This window comes from Microcaecilia unicolor, chromosome 9 (genome assembly GCF_901765095.1).
Source record: "Microcaecilia unicolor chromosome 9, aMicUni1.1, whole genome shotgun sequence".
Lineage (NCBI taxonomy): Eukaryota > Metazoa > Chordata > Amphibia > Gymnophiona > Siphonopidae > Microcaecilia > Microcaecilia unicolor.
The window spans coordinates 84,638,775-84,654,626 of NC_044039.1; the positions used below are offsets into that span (position 1 = coordinate 84,638,775).

The window sequence follows — 15,852 nt, forward strand, 5'->3', positions numbered from 1 at the left end:
TCCCCTCCCCTTTCCCTTTCATAGTCTCTCTTGCCATTTCTAATACTGCTGTGCTGTACTATTTGCTTCTGGTGCCACAAAATCCGAGTGCACACAAAACTCTTGAATAAGGTGCATATGCAATTAGATACTGGTTACTAATGAAAATATATTTCAATGGGGACATATTGCAAAAGCAATCTGCAATATTCCCCAAATCAGACAATTTTACTATAGTCATTATCATCAGAAGGTGTGCTTGACAAAATCTCATATAAAGCAGTCACCATATTTCCTCATAGAAACGATGTTTTTTTAAAATCCTTTAAAAATATGGATCTTATACTTTTATCTTTCTTATTCAAATGTTAAAACTTGAAAACAAGCACTTCTCATTTCTTCAGCCTGGATATTTTCTTCTGAAGAAATTAAATGTGTTTGTTTTCAAGTTTTAAACACTTGAATAAGAAAGAAAAAAAATAGTAAGATACAAAAAACTTTTTAAAAACCTTTAAAAACATGGATATAGTGCATGTTATCTTCTCTTATTTGTCAATACTTCAAATACTGACTGCATTGTAAGATCGCTGTACACTTAAATATTGCCTAATCACAATTTTTAGCCACACTGAACTCAAGTATAACTTGGGATAATGTAGGGTTATAAGGGTCCTCTTTACTAAGGTGTGCACGCATTTTTAGCATGCGCTAACACTAGACACCCATATATTCCTATGGGTGTCTCTAGCATTAGCGTGCACTAATTTTTAGCACATGCTTAAAATGCTAGTGTGCCTGTAGCGCAGCTTAGTAAACAGGGCCCTAAATGTCTTAAATAAATAAATAGCACACCTTCTGATGATCTGACTATAGTAACACTGATTTGGGGAATATTGCAGGTTATATTATAAAAGCAACAAATAAAACATGTCCCAGAACTAGCCTCATTCATGCATAAGTCCAATGATGTGAACATATTCTATGTAGGTACCTGCATACTTTTATGAAGTATACCCTTGCAACTTTGCTGCATTTCCACCCAACACCCCTCCCCTCTTCTTCGTGGGAATACCTACGTGTAGATCTTATAAAGTACGTTTGTTATACACCAGTAGACAATTTCAGAATAGCTATTTTCTGCATGTAAAATGGCTCTAATAAAATTGCACATAGGTACACACGTTTAAAAAGCAGGAGTACTCTAAAACTTTTAATCCAGTGGTTCCCAGACCTGGTCCTGGAGGCACCCCAGCAGTCAGGTTTTTGGAATATCCACAATGAATATTCATTCACTGCAAGTAGTTATCTCTCATGAATATTGGATATCCTGAAATCCTGACTGGGTGGGGTGCCTCCAAGACCAGATTTGCGAACCACTGTTTCAACCAGTTGGCATGTAAGTGCTCGTGCAAGCACAGTTTTAGCGTAATGGAGGCAGCTACAATCTACGTATTTTGTATAATACACAGGTACTCACAGAGCGCACACACACTTACCTTCTTCATAGAAAGTGTAAATTTGTGCAAATTTTTTCCACCACTGGGAGTTACTGCAGCCTGATAAAGGCACGTGGGCCTTTTTTTCTTTTGCACATAAAACATTGAGAAAATTTATTCTGGAAGTGTGTGTCCTGCTGGCAACAGTGTTCAAGGGCCTTTATAGAACAGGTACTCTTTGGACATGTCACGCAGCCACCCATTTATAAAATTACTCGCCATCGTGTCTACTGGCAAATCTGACCCAATATGTCTTAGAATCAGAAATAAATTTGATTATTGCATGCCAACAGTTTTAAAAAAATTATATTCATTATGTAAGAAGCACCGAAAATGCAAACAAAAAGATGTGATTAAAAGCAACATTTCACAAAAGACATCTTTAGCAGCTTAGACACACAAAAATGCAATGTGTTCAGGCATTCTACTACTACAGCCTGACATAAGCAGAAACATATCCACCCACTAATTTTACAAACTATGGGTACTGTTTATTAAGCTGCATTATGGCAACAACACATGTTAATTGGCAATAATGGAGCTCTTGGGGTTGGATTATTTATTTTTAACTACAAAATATTCATTTTGCATAATTTGCTGATTTGAATATAACACAGCTGTGCAATTCATGGAAATTAATGGATAGTTCAATGCTCCTAGGCAGCAACTTAAAGTGGTTGGTGCTTCTTTTAAAATAATAATAATAATAATCACCCCAAATTCCCTTTCCAAATTACCCACCACCACCGTGCAGCGATACAAAGGCATTATAATATTTTTTGTTTTGTTCTCCATTCCTAACATTCTACTTGCTTTCTTCGCTGCTGCTGCTGCACACTGAGCAGAGGGTTTCAACATATCATCTTTGGTGTTTCTGGGACACAGACTGTAGAAGTCCACCCGGCTCTATCCTTATGTTCCAACTACTGGAGTTGCTGTCAAAGCCCACTCCAGCCTATCCAAATTCATCTTGTCATTTGCGGGACACAGACTGTAAAAGTCTGCCCGGCACTGTCCTCACGGCCCAAATTACTGGAGTTTTCGTCAAAGCTCTCTCCAACCCATCCTAAACCAGATTGCTATATACGGGATTCAGACTGTACAAGCCAGCCCAGCACTGGCCTTAGTGGATACAGCTAGAGTTGTCATCTAAGCACCACTTGACATGCAAACAACACATATAAAAAAAAATGCAACTTACAGGCTGTGCATCATTCATTTTCTAATTAGAGATCCTCTGTGTTCATCCCATACTTTAAATTCCGACACACTTTTTTTTCTCCACCACCTCGCTCAGGAGGATATTCTAGGCATCAACCACCCTCTCTGTTAAAGAACGTTCTGACATTTTGCCTAAGTCTACTACCCCACAACCTCATGTCATTATTACAGTTGTCACCAGCTTGTGTCAGAGTGCACTCAAGAACAGGCCATGCTCCTTGAACAAGCTCCATGAGTATTGTGTCTTTTCTGCTATTGGTACATGTTGGAATTTCCATCCATATTATCTATTCTGGGGATGTCAATCTTTATCAGTGATCCGTGTTTTATCTGACCATAGGTGAGGTATTTAACTTTGTGTACTGTTTCCTCTTTGCTCCCCAATGGGAATTGAGAATTTTTCTTTTTAAACACTTAGTTGGTTTCAAAAAAATGTACTCTGTGCACCAACCTACACTGATAGCTGATCTTATCCATGATAATAGCCTTGCTTTTCTTTGTTTGGTTGAAACTTGGATTGGAGAGTGAAGAAGCAATTCTCTCATAATGCCTTCCTGAGGAGTACTTGGCCTTCTCTGCCTCCAGACGTAGTGGCAAAGATGGTGGTGTGGCTTTGTCTTTAATAAGTACATAAGTAATGCCACACTGGGAAAGACCAAGGGTCCATCGAGCCCAGCATCCTGTCCACGACAGTAGCCAATCCAGGCCAAGGGCACCTGGCAAGCTTCCCAAATGTACAAACATTCTATACATGTTATTCCTGGAATTGTGGATTTTTCGTAAGTCCATTTAGTAGCGGTTTATGGACTTGTCCTTTAGGAAACCGTCTAACCCCTTTTTAAACTCTGCTAAGCTAACCGCCTTCACCACGTTCTCCGGCAACGAATTCCAGAGTTTAATTATGCGTTGGGTGAAGAAATATTTTCTCTGATTTGTTTTAAATTTACTACACTGTAGTTTCATCGCATGCCCCCTAGTCCTAGTATTTTTGGAAAGCGTGAACAGACGCTTCACATCCACCTGTTCCACTCCACTCATTATTTTATATACCTCTATCATGTCTCCCCTCAGCCGTCTCTTCTCCAAGCTGAAAAGCCCTAGCCTCCTTAGTTTTTCTTCATAGGGAAGTCGTCCCATCCCCACTATCATTTTAGTCGCCCTTCGCTGCACCTTTTCCAATTCTACTATATCATGAGATGCGGCAACCAGAATTGAGCACAATACTCAAGGTGCGGTTGCACCATGGAGCGATACAACAGTATTATAACATCCTCATGCCTGTTTTCCATACCTTTCCTAATAATACCCAACATTCTATTCGCTTTCCTAGCCAAAGCAGCACACTGAGCAGAAGGTTTCAGTGTATTATTGACGACGACACCCAGATCCCTTTCTTGGTCCATAACTCCTAACTTGGAACCTTGCATGATGTAGCTATAATTTGGGTTTTTCCCCCCCCCACATGCATCACCTTGCACTTGCTCACATTAAACGTCATCTGCCATTTAGCCGCCCAGTCTCCCAGTCTCGTAAGGTCCTCTTGTAATTTTTCACAATCCTGTCGCGAGTTAACGACTTTGAATAACTTTGTGTCATCATCAAATTTAATTACCTCGCTAGTTACTCTCATCTCTAAATCATTTACAAATATATTAAAAAGCAGCAGTCCTAGCACAGCCCCCCCCCCCGAGGAACCCCACTAACTACCCTTCTCCATTGTGAATACTGCCCATTTAACCCCACTCTCTGTTTCCTATCCTTCAACCAGTTTTTAATCCACAATAGGACATTTCCTCCTATCCCATGACCCTCCAATTTCCTCTGTAGCCTTTCATGAGGTACCTTGTCAAACGCCTTTTGAAAATCCAGATACACAATATCAACTGGCTCCCCTTTGTCCACATGTTTGTTTACTCCTTCAAAGAACTGAAGTAAATTGGTCTGGCAAGATTTCCCCACACAAAAGCCGTGCTGACTTGGTCTCAGTAATCTATATGCTCTGTAATTTTACATAGTAACATAGTAGATGACGGCAGAAAAAGACCTGGACGGTCCATCCAGTCTGCCCAAGAAGGTAAATTCATGTGCTACTTTTTTTATTTGTACTGTCCTCTTCAGGGCACAGACCGTGTAAGTCTGCCCAGCCCTATCCCCGCCTCCCAACCACCAACCCCGCCTCCCACCACCAGCTCTGGCACGGACCGTATAAGTCTGCCCAGCACTATCCCCGCCTCCCAACTACCAGTCCCGCCTCCCACCACCATCTCTGGTACAGACCGTATAAGTCTGCCCAGCACTATCCCCTGTTTTTAATAATAGCCTCTACCATTTTCCCCGGCACCGACGTCAGACTCACCGATCTATAATTTCCCGGATCTCCCCTGGAACCTTTTTTGAAAATTGGCGTTACATTGGCCACCCTCCAATCTTCCGGTACCACACTCAACTTTAAGGAAAAATTGCATATCACTAACAGTAGCTTTGCAAGCTCATTTTTCAGTTCTATCAATACTCTAGGATGAATACCATCCGGTCCAGGAGATTTGCTACTCTTCAGTTTGCTGAACTGCCCCATTACATCCTCTAGGTTTACCGTGAAGTCAGTAAGTTTCTCTGACTCATCCGCTTGAAATACCATTTCCTACACCGGTATCCCACCCAAATTTTCCTCAGTGAAGACCGAAGCAAAGAATTCATTCAATCTCTCCGCTACGTCTTTGTCTTCCTTGATTGCCCCTTTTACCCCTCGGTCATCCAGCGGCCCAACTGATTCTTTTGCCGGCTTTCTGCTTTTAATATACCGAAAAAAAATTTTACTATGTTTTTTTGCCTCTAATGCTATCTTTTTTCATAATCCCTCTTCAATTGCTGTTACTGAAGTGCCAATATATGCTCTTCCCTTCCCTGAACTGTTACTACTCCCATACTGATATACCTATTTTTCATCTGCTGGTAATTTATCTCCTACCATAACACTGTCAGTTGATGGGCATCACTTTCCCAGACTCATACTTCTTCTATTAATTTTTCATATCTTACTATTCTTGGAGTCTGCAGTTTTCATACAGACCTTCCAACTAGATCGGCCAATAAACACTTTCTAGCTCTGTTAAATGACCTGAATTTACATCAATATATTTCTGTTACTACCCATCCGAGAGATCATAATACTTGACAGTACTAACAGTTTCTAGCTCTAGGCTAGGTACTAACAGTTTCTAGCTCTAGGCTACACCTTCCAGCTCGGAGCTGGCGTATGATTTGCCGCAGCAAGCGACCCAATCTTTGGCGTGCTGGTCGCTGATCATTGGGGATGAATATATTTAGCCCTGTTTTGCATGCGTTCAGAGCCCTCGAGCGCATTGTTTCACGTGCTCGGGGACTCTGATCATTGGGCGATAGCAAATACCGGCGCTAGTATGGCGCTAACAGCCTCTAGCATCAGCGTTTGCTTTTGAACATCCCCCTGTAAATCAACAAGAAAAATTCTGGGCCAATACCTCTTCAGGTCTTAAATGCCAAAATTAACGCGTAGAAAATATTCAGTGTTAAAGACAGCCAGCAGGAGACGATAAGTGTGTGTGTGTGTGGGGGGGGGGGGGGGGGGGGGGAGAGCCCAATCCCACCTTCAAACACCCATTACTAAAAATCAATAAACAGTGGAAGTGTTTCTGATGGAATCAAAAACATGCAAGAACCAAAGCAGAACACAAAACCTTTAAAATAATTCTAGGAGCAGCCTAATTGTTAGTTCAGTGAGCTGTGAACCTGGGAAACGGACTCAATTCCCACTGTGGCTCCTTGTGACTCTAGGCAAGTCACTTAACCCTCCACTGCCCCAGGTACAAAAACTTAGATTGTGAACTCACTAGGGACAGAGAAACTACCTGCATATAATGTTTAAAAAATTTTTTTATATATATATATACACACACACACACACACCCCTGTAAATATCAGACATCACATGCTTGCATTCACAAATGCCAAATTCGATGCATTTTCTTTGTGAAATTGGTGCTGGTTTCATTACTATTTGCTCCATTTTTATAAGAAAGCCTTATAATCCAACATGTATCACAGTGTCCGCATATAAAATTTTTCTTCTCTAAACTTTCACTTCAAAAAAATATCAATGCGATGTCCAGAACAAATGACAGACTACAATCCTTAGCTTAGTTACAAGCACAATGATCCAACGCTAGTGTTTCAGCAAACCATCTGCTTCGGGGAATCTTCGCACTGCACAGGATGACCCAGCAAACTCTTTTGGAGTTCAGATTTTGTCTTCACCTATCAGTCTTTGATCCCATTAATAAACTAACCATAGTACTCTGTACCAGTTGGGAATGGGACAGAATCTTCTGAGGAATTCCAGAATAATCATCTGACTGGAACATAACCTCCAACAGCAGATAAGGCATGTTAATTGCTGCATTAATAGCTAATGTGGTTGTTCTTGCTATGATTGGCAGCCGAGCCTCCAAAACTAAGGAGGAGTTGGGTAACATGTTCAACCCACAGTCTGTTGGGATCTATTTCAACCATGCTCAGCTGTATCCACAAGCTAAACTTCAGAGAAGCACCGATCTAATAGCTGAACACCTTCACATACGAATCCTTCATTGGACTGAATCTACTGGCTGAACAAAGATGTTAAATAGTACTGGCAAAAGAGAGAAAATCTAAAGCTGTACTGAACGAGTCTACTATACTATTATGTATGTCCTGTGGTAGTTCAAAATCTACTATATCAAATGCTGAGGAAAGATCCAGTACGATCACTAGCTGCATCCATCCAGACGCAAGTTAAATTGCAGTCAAAATTTTCAGTACTAAAACCCCTATGGAAGCCAGATTGAGCTGGATCCAGTAAAGCATTGGGTTCAAGAAAATCAGTAAGTTAAATGGTGACAAAACTTCAAATTAATTTGCTAACAAACTGAAAACAACCAACCAGCCTAAAATTTTCACACAAGGCTTTTTTTTTTTAAAATAAAAACTGTCCCCATAATTCTATAAAAGTCACCAAAAACTATGCATGCAATTTAATGAGCCAATTAATACCAATAATCAGCACTTTAAACAATTATTGGCACCAATTAGATTTAACGAACTTACATGTGTAAATTTAGATGCGGGATCCGCACCTAAATTTTATACTCAAGTTAAAAAAAAAAAAGCATAGAAATGGGAGGGTCAGGGGTGGAAGGGGGCGTGTTTCTAGTATTTATGCAAGTTATTCTAGAATACCGAGGATTAGGGAATAAGCTCTATTCTATAAACCGCGAGTCCTGGGAATAAGCTCTACTCTATAAACCAAGCCTAACTAAGCGTAGAATAGAGCTTTTTTGATGCCAATTTTTTAGGCACCATATATAGAATCTAGTCCTGTATGTACGAATGATTATAAAAACAGGCTGTGAACTGGGCAGAATTTGTACAAGAATCAATACTTCTCAGCCATGTCAATGAGTCTCTTAGTTTCTATAAGTGGAGGAGTCATCAAACAGATGAGCAGGGCCGAAAGCCAAGGATGGCTGGATCAAATCCTCTTACTTTTCTTTATGATCATGGCTAAATCATTTAACTCTCCATTGCTTCAAGTATAAACTTAAGAACTCTGGGGACAGAGAAATATATATATATATATATTTTTTTTTTTAAGTAGTAAATCAAGTTAATCTACATTCAGGTGTGAGCTAAACCCCAAATCCCTTCCCCCCATAAGTAGCCAAGCAGGGCAAGGGTCAAGTTTGCTACAATTTTAACTGAACTTTGCCACCATAATCTTAACTTTCAGACTAGTGACCTCTGTAAAATTGTCCCATACTGTATTTGTTCTGGGGGTACCAACTATTAAACTAAAAAACAAACAAAAAAAAAAAAAACTCAGTGTCGCTATTCAGGACCAAATCAGAAAAAGGTCTATTTGGTCCTATTCTCTGAAATATGTATCCAAAACAATTATTTTGAGATATTTTTTTTTGTTAGTTCGTGAAACAGCCCTAGTAAAAAATAAATACATTTTTTGTGTTTTGTTTCTAGAGAGCCAATTTCATTAACTGCAACTGATTGCGAGCCCACTGGGCAGAGAAAGTACCTGCATATATGTGATGTCTGAGAAAAGGCGATTAAAGCAGTGGATCTAAAATGTTGAGAATAGCTGATTTTTCATGTCATGGGTCCATAAGTAATTTGAAAACAAAGTTACACATCTCAACTTCTGTAACTTACTTTTTCACTTAAAAGGATGGGTCTTGGACTGACAAATTGTTTGCTTCAACATAATTCATTAAGACCTCATTTTTTTGTTTCTGAAGACTTTAGTCACCTTTACCCAGAGATGGTCATATATGCAAATCAGTTTTGTTTGTACCAGAAAAAGGCAGTATATCAAATCCATGATTCTACCAATATCGGCATCAAGTCAAGTACTGATGAAACACATGCTGGCACCAAACAAGATATAACTCTTTTTTGTGTGTATAAGTAGAAGCATTTTGTATAGCTAAAGATTGTGGTTTGGAGTGTGTATGGGGGATTCAGAGTCACAAATTATATTATACTAGGATATGCAGTATTTCATCAATTTTAGATTCATTTCTCAAATTTTGAAACCAAGGTTTACTCTAGCAATTTCTAATTCTGGAAGAGGTAATGGATGCAATGCAAAGGGCACAAGGTGGATCAACACAAACCATTACACACAGTACAAACTGCATGGCAACAATATGCAGACAAACTAGGAGGCAGTGACACAATCGGATGCAAAGCAGACCTACAACGCTCAGACCGTACCACACCTTCAGTGTCAGGCACTTTTGTTCCATCCGCTGCTTTTCGTACTGCATCTGACCCACTTTGATTTTCATGCTAGAAAGTTTGGCCATTAGAGACTGGCAACAGAGAGAGGAGTGAAAGAAAACTAAAGATAGAAAAGAGACAAGGCTAAATAGAGAACATTTTATTTATAAGAAAGACAGGCATTTAGAAAAATACAATAGCTAATGTATTGAGCCTGAGTACAGTGTATCTTTAAACAAACTCATTCCTTCCCAGGATAATCCAGTTCAGAATCTTCTTGGGTTTACATTTTTACACCATCTTCTCATGCAGTTTTCCTAACAGCACATCTCAGACCTCTCTTCAAGGTAAACCTAGCCAGCTGGGTTTTAAAGATTACCACAGCAAATACATATGAGATAAATTTGCATATAGCAGAGAATATTAACATACAAATCTCTCTCCTACATATCCCCTGTGGTGATCCTGAAGACCTGACTGGCAAGGTATGCCTTCAGGAAAAGGGCCGAGAAGAGATGTCTTACTGTACTTCCACTCTCAGGAAAATATATTAATTTGCAAGATTTTGAAATATGCACACAAGCAGCAGTGCTCTGTTTTTATTCACCCCGAGATCAGACACATTACAAACAGCAAGAATAGACAGATCAAAATAGTCAAGATTTTGCAATGTGGTTGGGGAAAGGTGACATGTGAGGTGCTTACTGATTGCAATCCTCAATGCAAACTGCAATTGTCCATTGTTTGCTCCAAATTTCTCTTTGCAGGAAGGAAACTGTCATGTTAGAAAAAGTATCTGAAAAATCACATTGAGGCATATTTTCAAAGAACTTAGCCTTCCAAAGTTCCATAGGTTTCTATGGAACTTTGGAAGGCTATGTGCTTTGAAAATATGCCTAATTGTCATTTATCTCAAACACATAAAACTTGAAAGAAGAAACAAAAGTTATCAGAATTCATAATTACTCAGATTGCAGTATAAGATTTTTGGCTCATACTTTTTTTCTTTTTTTTTTGTTACATTTGTACCCCGCGCTTTCCCACTCATGGCAGGCTCAATGCGGCTTACATGGGGCAGTGGAGGGTTAAGTGACTTGCCCAGAGTCACAAGGAGCTGCCTGTGCCGGGAATTGAACTCAGTTCCTCAGTTCCCCAGGACCAAAGTCCACCACCCTAACCACTAGGCCACTCCTCCACTTCAATTAGCACCCTGTATCATTAGTCCCGATTTCAACCAGCCCATGCTACTCTAGGGGTGGACAAACTTTTGAACTGGAGGGCCGCATTTGGAGCCTGGTCCAGGTCCAACAACCCCCAACCTCCAGAGCTCTCTCCCTTCAGAATGGTAAAAGGGTGTATGTGGTGGGGGTCAGGGGCATGAAGGCAGATGGTGAGAAGCAACAAGTTCTCACTAACAGAACAGAGTTTACCCAAATTTGGGTAATGACATGACAAATTCTTTGACGTCGATTTTGAGGTGAATTCTTTGTAGAGGTTGTGATACTTTATCAAAGTAATTTGTAACCCAAACACATTATTTATTTATTTTAAAACTTTACAACATGGCTAATCTCAGGGTAACAGCTGAAAAATAGGGGAAACATTTAGAAAAAAGTATGACAAAAAAAATTTCAATACAGAGCAAATATTACCGATTGCCGTGCATACTTCTAAAATACTGAATTACACACAAAAAGATGTGCCAGCTACACCAGTGAACAAAACACATCTGAGAAATGTAGGCATGGTATTTATCATCAGGCCTTACCTTAGTGGATTTAAGTTTTTTCTCATACTGAGCTCTTTCACTTTCCATTTCTGATATCTTTAACCTCAGTTCTTTAATCTCCTGTATCAGTCCCTGTTTTTAAAAAAAATGAAGTGCAGAAAAACCATAACCAGTAAGAATAAGGAAAAAGAGATCATGTAACACCCAAAACTACATCAAGAAATACAACTTCGCATGTCCTGAGCTATGTACTTTATAACAGCAAATCATTAAAGGGAAAGGCAATGGACAGAAACAAGATTTTGTTCTCCTACTAGTGCCCAATATGATAGCAACAATTACATGATTAATTTGATTAATTCTAAGAGAAGTAGTAAAGGGGTATTATTGCTAATAATTATATGAAGCTGGACTTCTGCATTTCACCTAGTACCTGGGGTTATGGTGACATCAATATTTTGCCCAATGCGGCTTCATCAACTTGACAGTTTGGGGACAAGGCTAGAGATTGCTTTATTTGGCCCCTTCAACTAGAAAGTGTTCAGTTGCCCCTAGTTAAGCTTCTTTGAAAGTCATAGGAATACAGATGGCAATAATCAAACAGTCCACATGGGTGCAAACTCCACTGGTTTTGCTTTGATTACTATTCTAAGAAAAACACCTGAAGATTAGGCCCTGTTTTTCTCTGCAGGTACATTTTCCAGATAAAATGCAAACCTATACACTTACTTCCCCTGACCGAATGTGCCCATAACTTCAAAGACCACATGTCAAGGTATAGATATTGCTCTATAATGCATGAATTTTTTTACCTGCATACAGGATAGACAATTAAAAAAAAAATCTTTCGCCACAGTTAAAACACTTTTATTTATCAAAATGGTTCTGAATATTGACCTTGTAGGTAGAAAGTTTCACAAGACTAACAGGAAATGACACCCATTTGTCTATCAAATTTTACACTTAATGAAGGGGAAATGATAAAATACTGTACGTGTTTAAAACTATTTTTCCAGGTAAATTACACATCCAAACGCTTTTATACAAGGTCACTGAACTATATCATCTTCTAAGAAAATTCAGACATAAAAACGTCATGTAAATTTTCACTGAAATTCTAGCTAGGACAAACTAATAAAAGCTTGGAAAAACATGACTCACCTTTTCAAAAAGAACAATTAACTGAAGGAATCTGAATTCAGATTACACATTTAAGGACCTCTTTATAAAAATGTGGTAAATTTTGCTTTTACTGCACAGTTAATTGCCACAATTTAACATCAGGGCTGTGGAGTGAAGTCGGAGTCAGAAGCAATTTTGGATGGCGTTGGAGTTGGTAAAAACGTACTGACACAGACTCCAGCTTTGAAATAAAAGCTTACATTATACTATACAGTAAATTTATCATTTTATACTTAGATATCTATATTTTTGTCCTGGATCTAAAGTAATGGTATAAGTTATATTTACCAGTACTTCAGATCCAGAACACAAACTTTAAATCCTAATATTAGTAGGAGACAGAGTCAGACAGTAGAAAAATAGAGGAGTCAGAGCCGAAGATTTGTGTACTGACTCCACAGACCCACTTAATATGTGGTTACCTGCACATTTCACCGTTATTGGATACCCTGCAAATTTAAAGTCTACGCAATTTACATAATAAATCAAAGGGGACTAATAAGAGATGGAAGGTCACGGGAGGCGGTACAGATTACAGAAGCATTCTTGTCATGGGAAAAGAGGGGTGGGGAAAACATACAGCTAAATTTAGCTAAAAGCTATGGTAGAGAGGGAAATGAGATTAGATAGAAACAGCAGCGATCTCTGCTTTAGGGCATTCACAGATCTTACCAAACAGTTTGACGAAGAGTAAAATTCTTTTGCGAATAATGTCATGCAATAAGTGCGCTGTTATCTGCCACAGTAACGCCCCAATCGTTCTCCACGCAGTTACATGTTAACTATTAATGCGGAAACTAATACGTATTGACAGCTAATGCAACTTAGTAATTAGGCCCCTAAAGATGTTTGTGAGCGCCTAGATTACATATGGATTACAATGCAATATATTTATTATAAAAACATGTAAAATATTCATACATTAGTAGCAAATCACAAGATACGCATTCACTGTAATAGAAGCCCAGTCATGCACATCCTCCATTACCATTTTAAATAAGAATGGGCTGTCGTGTGCAACAATATTACTCATTTTGAACAGTGATAGGGACACTCCTTATTTCACTAGACCTTTCTGCCACTTTCGCCTCAGTGAACCATTCTTCCCTCCTTCAATGTTTAGGAAATCTCCGTGTTTGTGGAGTTGCCCTGTCTTGGTTGCAATCATATCAGTATGGCACATCTTTCCAGGTTCTCTCCTCCTCCTGCTCCACAGTAGCTAAACTGCTCATCTCGGTTCTTCACAATTCTGTCCTCAGTCCCATTCTTTGTACTCTCTTTTTCTCTCCCTTACTGGCACTGCTCATTCAATCACTGGAACTTCATTCAGTGTTTTATGTTATGTAGATGATATATAAATCCTTGCTCCTTTGAATTCTCATTCATCTTCCTCGATCTATGAAATCTCTTCAAAATTAGATAAGATAGCCAACTGGTTAGTACTGAACTATATGAAGCTTAATCTATCCAAATCAGAGGCAATTGTTTAACCAGTTGTCCCCTCTGCCTTTTCTCCCCCCACCCTGCATTCATGGAGTTGCCCTCCCCTTGAAGGATTCTGTAAGAGTTCTGTGTTACACTGATGCATCAATTTTCTTTTACTAGGATTCCGCTTCTTGCGCTTGATATTTCCTATGAAAAACTATTGTAACTCTCTGTATCATGGTTTGCCCCTTACCCAGATCAGATGATTGCAATTTATATAAAATACATCCCCCATTAAGCTGTTATTTGGTAAGAAAAAAAAATACGATCATGTTTCCCCATAACAAATCCCATTTAAATACTTGCCAATAATTGCATCAAGTCAAATTCTAGGCTTCCTCAAGTCAATTTCTGGGTTTCCTCCTTTTCTTTCTAACTTTCTAATCCCATATATTCCCCAACCTTGGCTGACTTCTAATATCCGCTACCTACGTTCCTGTACCCGCTCCGCCGAACGCCTCTGGCGGAAATCTTGGGCCCTTGCTGATTTCTTACACTTTAAGTTCATGCTGACCTCCTTCCAATCTGCTCTTTTTTTTTTATTTATTATTTATTTAAATTTTCCAATACATCACCACTTATTGTGAATATGCAATCGGCATTATTTAACATTAGGAAACAAAAATAATTCCAATCTGCTCTTTTACGCGCCAAACAGGATTATTATATCCAACTGACCAACTCTCTTGGCTCTAACCCTCGACTTCTCTTCACCACATTGAACTCTCTCCTCAAGGTGCCCCTCCCCCAACTCCCCCTTCATTATCTCCTCAGACCCTTGCTGAATTCTTTCACGACAAGGTTCAAAAGATAAACCTTGAATTCTCTACCTCGCCACCTCTCCCTCCACTAGTCCGTTCCCCTCTCTCTCTCCTTCCCCTCACTCCTTTTCCTCCTTTCCTGAAGTTACTATAGAGGAAACTACACTTCTCCTTTCTTCCTCAAAATGTACCACCTGTTCCTCTGATCCCATTCCCACCCACCTTCTTAATGCCATCTCACCTGCTCTTATTCCTTTTATCTGTCACATTCTCAACCTCTCACTTTCCACTGCAACTGTCCCTACTGCCTTTAAACATGCTGTGGTCACGCCTCTCCTTAAGAAGCCTTCACTTGACCCTACCTGTCCCTCTAATTACCGACCCATCTCCCTCCTCCCTTTTCTCTCCAAATTACTTGAGCGTGCTTGTTCACCACCGCTGCCTTGATTTTCTCTCCTCACATGCTATTCTTGACCCACTACAATCTGGTTTTCGCCCTCTCCACTCAACCGAAACTGCGCTTACTAAAGTCTCCAATGATCTATTACTGGCTAAATCCAGATGTCAATATTCGATCCTCATTCTTCTTGATCTTTCCGCTGCTTTTGACACTGTCGATCACAGCATACTTCTCAATACCCTGTCCTCACTTGGATTCCAGGACTCTGCCCCTTCCTGGTTCTCTTCCTATCTCTCCCTCCGCACCTTTACTGTTCACTCTGGTGGATCCTCTTCTACTTCTATCCCTCTGCCTGTCGGCGTACCTCAGGGTTCTGTTCTTGGTCCCCTCCTCTTTTCTATCTACACTTCTTCTCTTGGTTCATTAATCTCATCCCATGGCATTTCCTACCATCTCTATGCTGATGACTCCCAAATCTACCTTTCTACCCCTCATATCTCACCTTGCATCCAAACCAAAGTTTCAGCGTGCTTGTCTGACATTGCTGTCTGGATGTCTCAACACCACCTGAAATTAAACATGACCAAAACCGAGCTTCTCATTTCCCCCCCCAAACCCACCTCCCCACTCCCCCCCGTTTTCTATTTCTGTTGATGTTTCTCTCATTCTCCCTGTCTCCTCAGCTCAAAACCTTTGACTCTTCTCTCTCCTTCTCTGCTCATATCCAGCAGATCGCCAAGACCTGTCGTTTCTTTCTTTACAACATCCGTAAAATCCGCCCCTTTCTTTCCG

The 15,852-nt window shown here is 39.8% G+C and overlaps 1 protein-coding gene across 5 annotated transcripts in view; it reads right to left on the reverse strand.

Annotated features, from left to right (window-relative positions):
- Nucleotides 1–15,852, reverse strand: part of PPFIBP1 (PPFIA binding protein 1) — a 351,944-nt gene that overhangs the window by 113,542 nt on the left and 222,550 nt on the right. For 4 of the 5 annotated variants that reach the window (XM_030215475.1, XM_030215474.1, XM_030215476.1 and 1 more), the window contains exon 7: nt 11,272–11,364. In XM_030215475.1, coding sequence (XP_030071335.1) covers nt 11,272–11,364 — 93 coding nt within the window. Of the gene's footprint in view, nt 1–9,502; nt 9,596–11,271; nt 11,365–15,852 lie in introns of all 5 variants that reach the window. The other variant, XM_030215472.1, reaches the window with a different exon arrangement.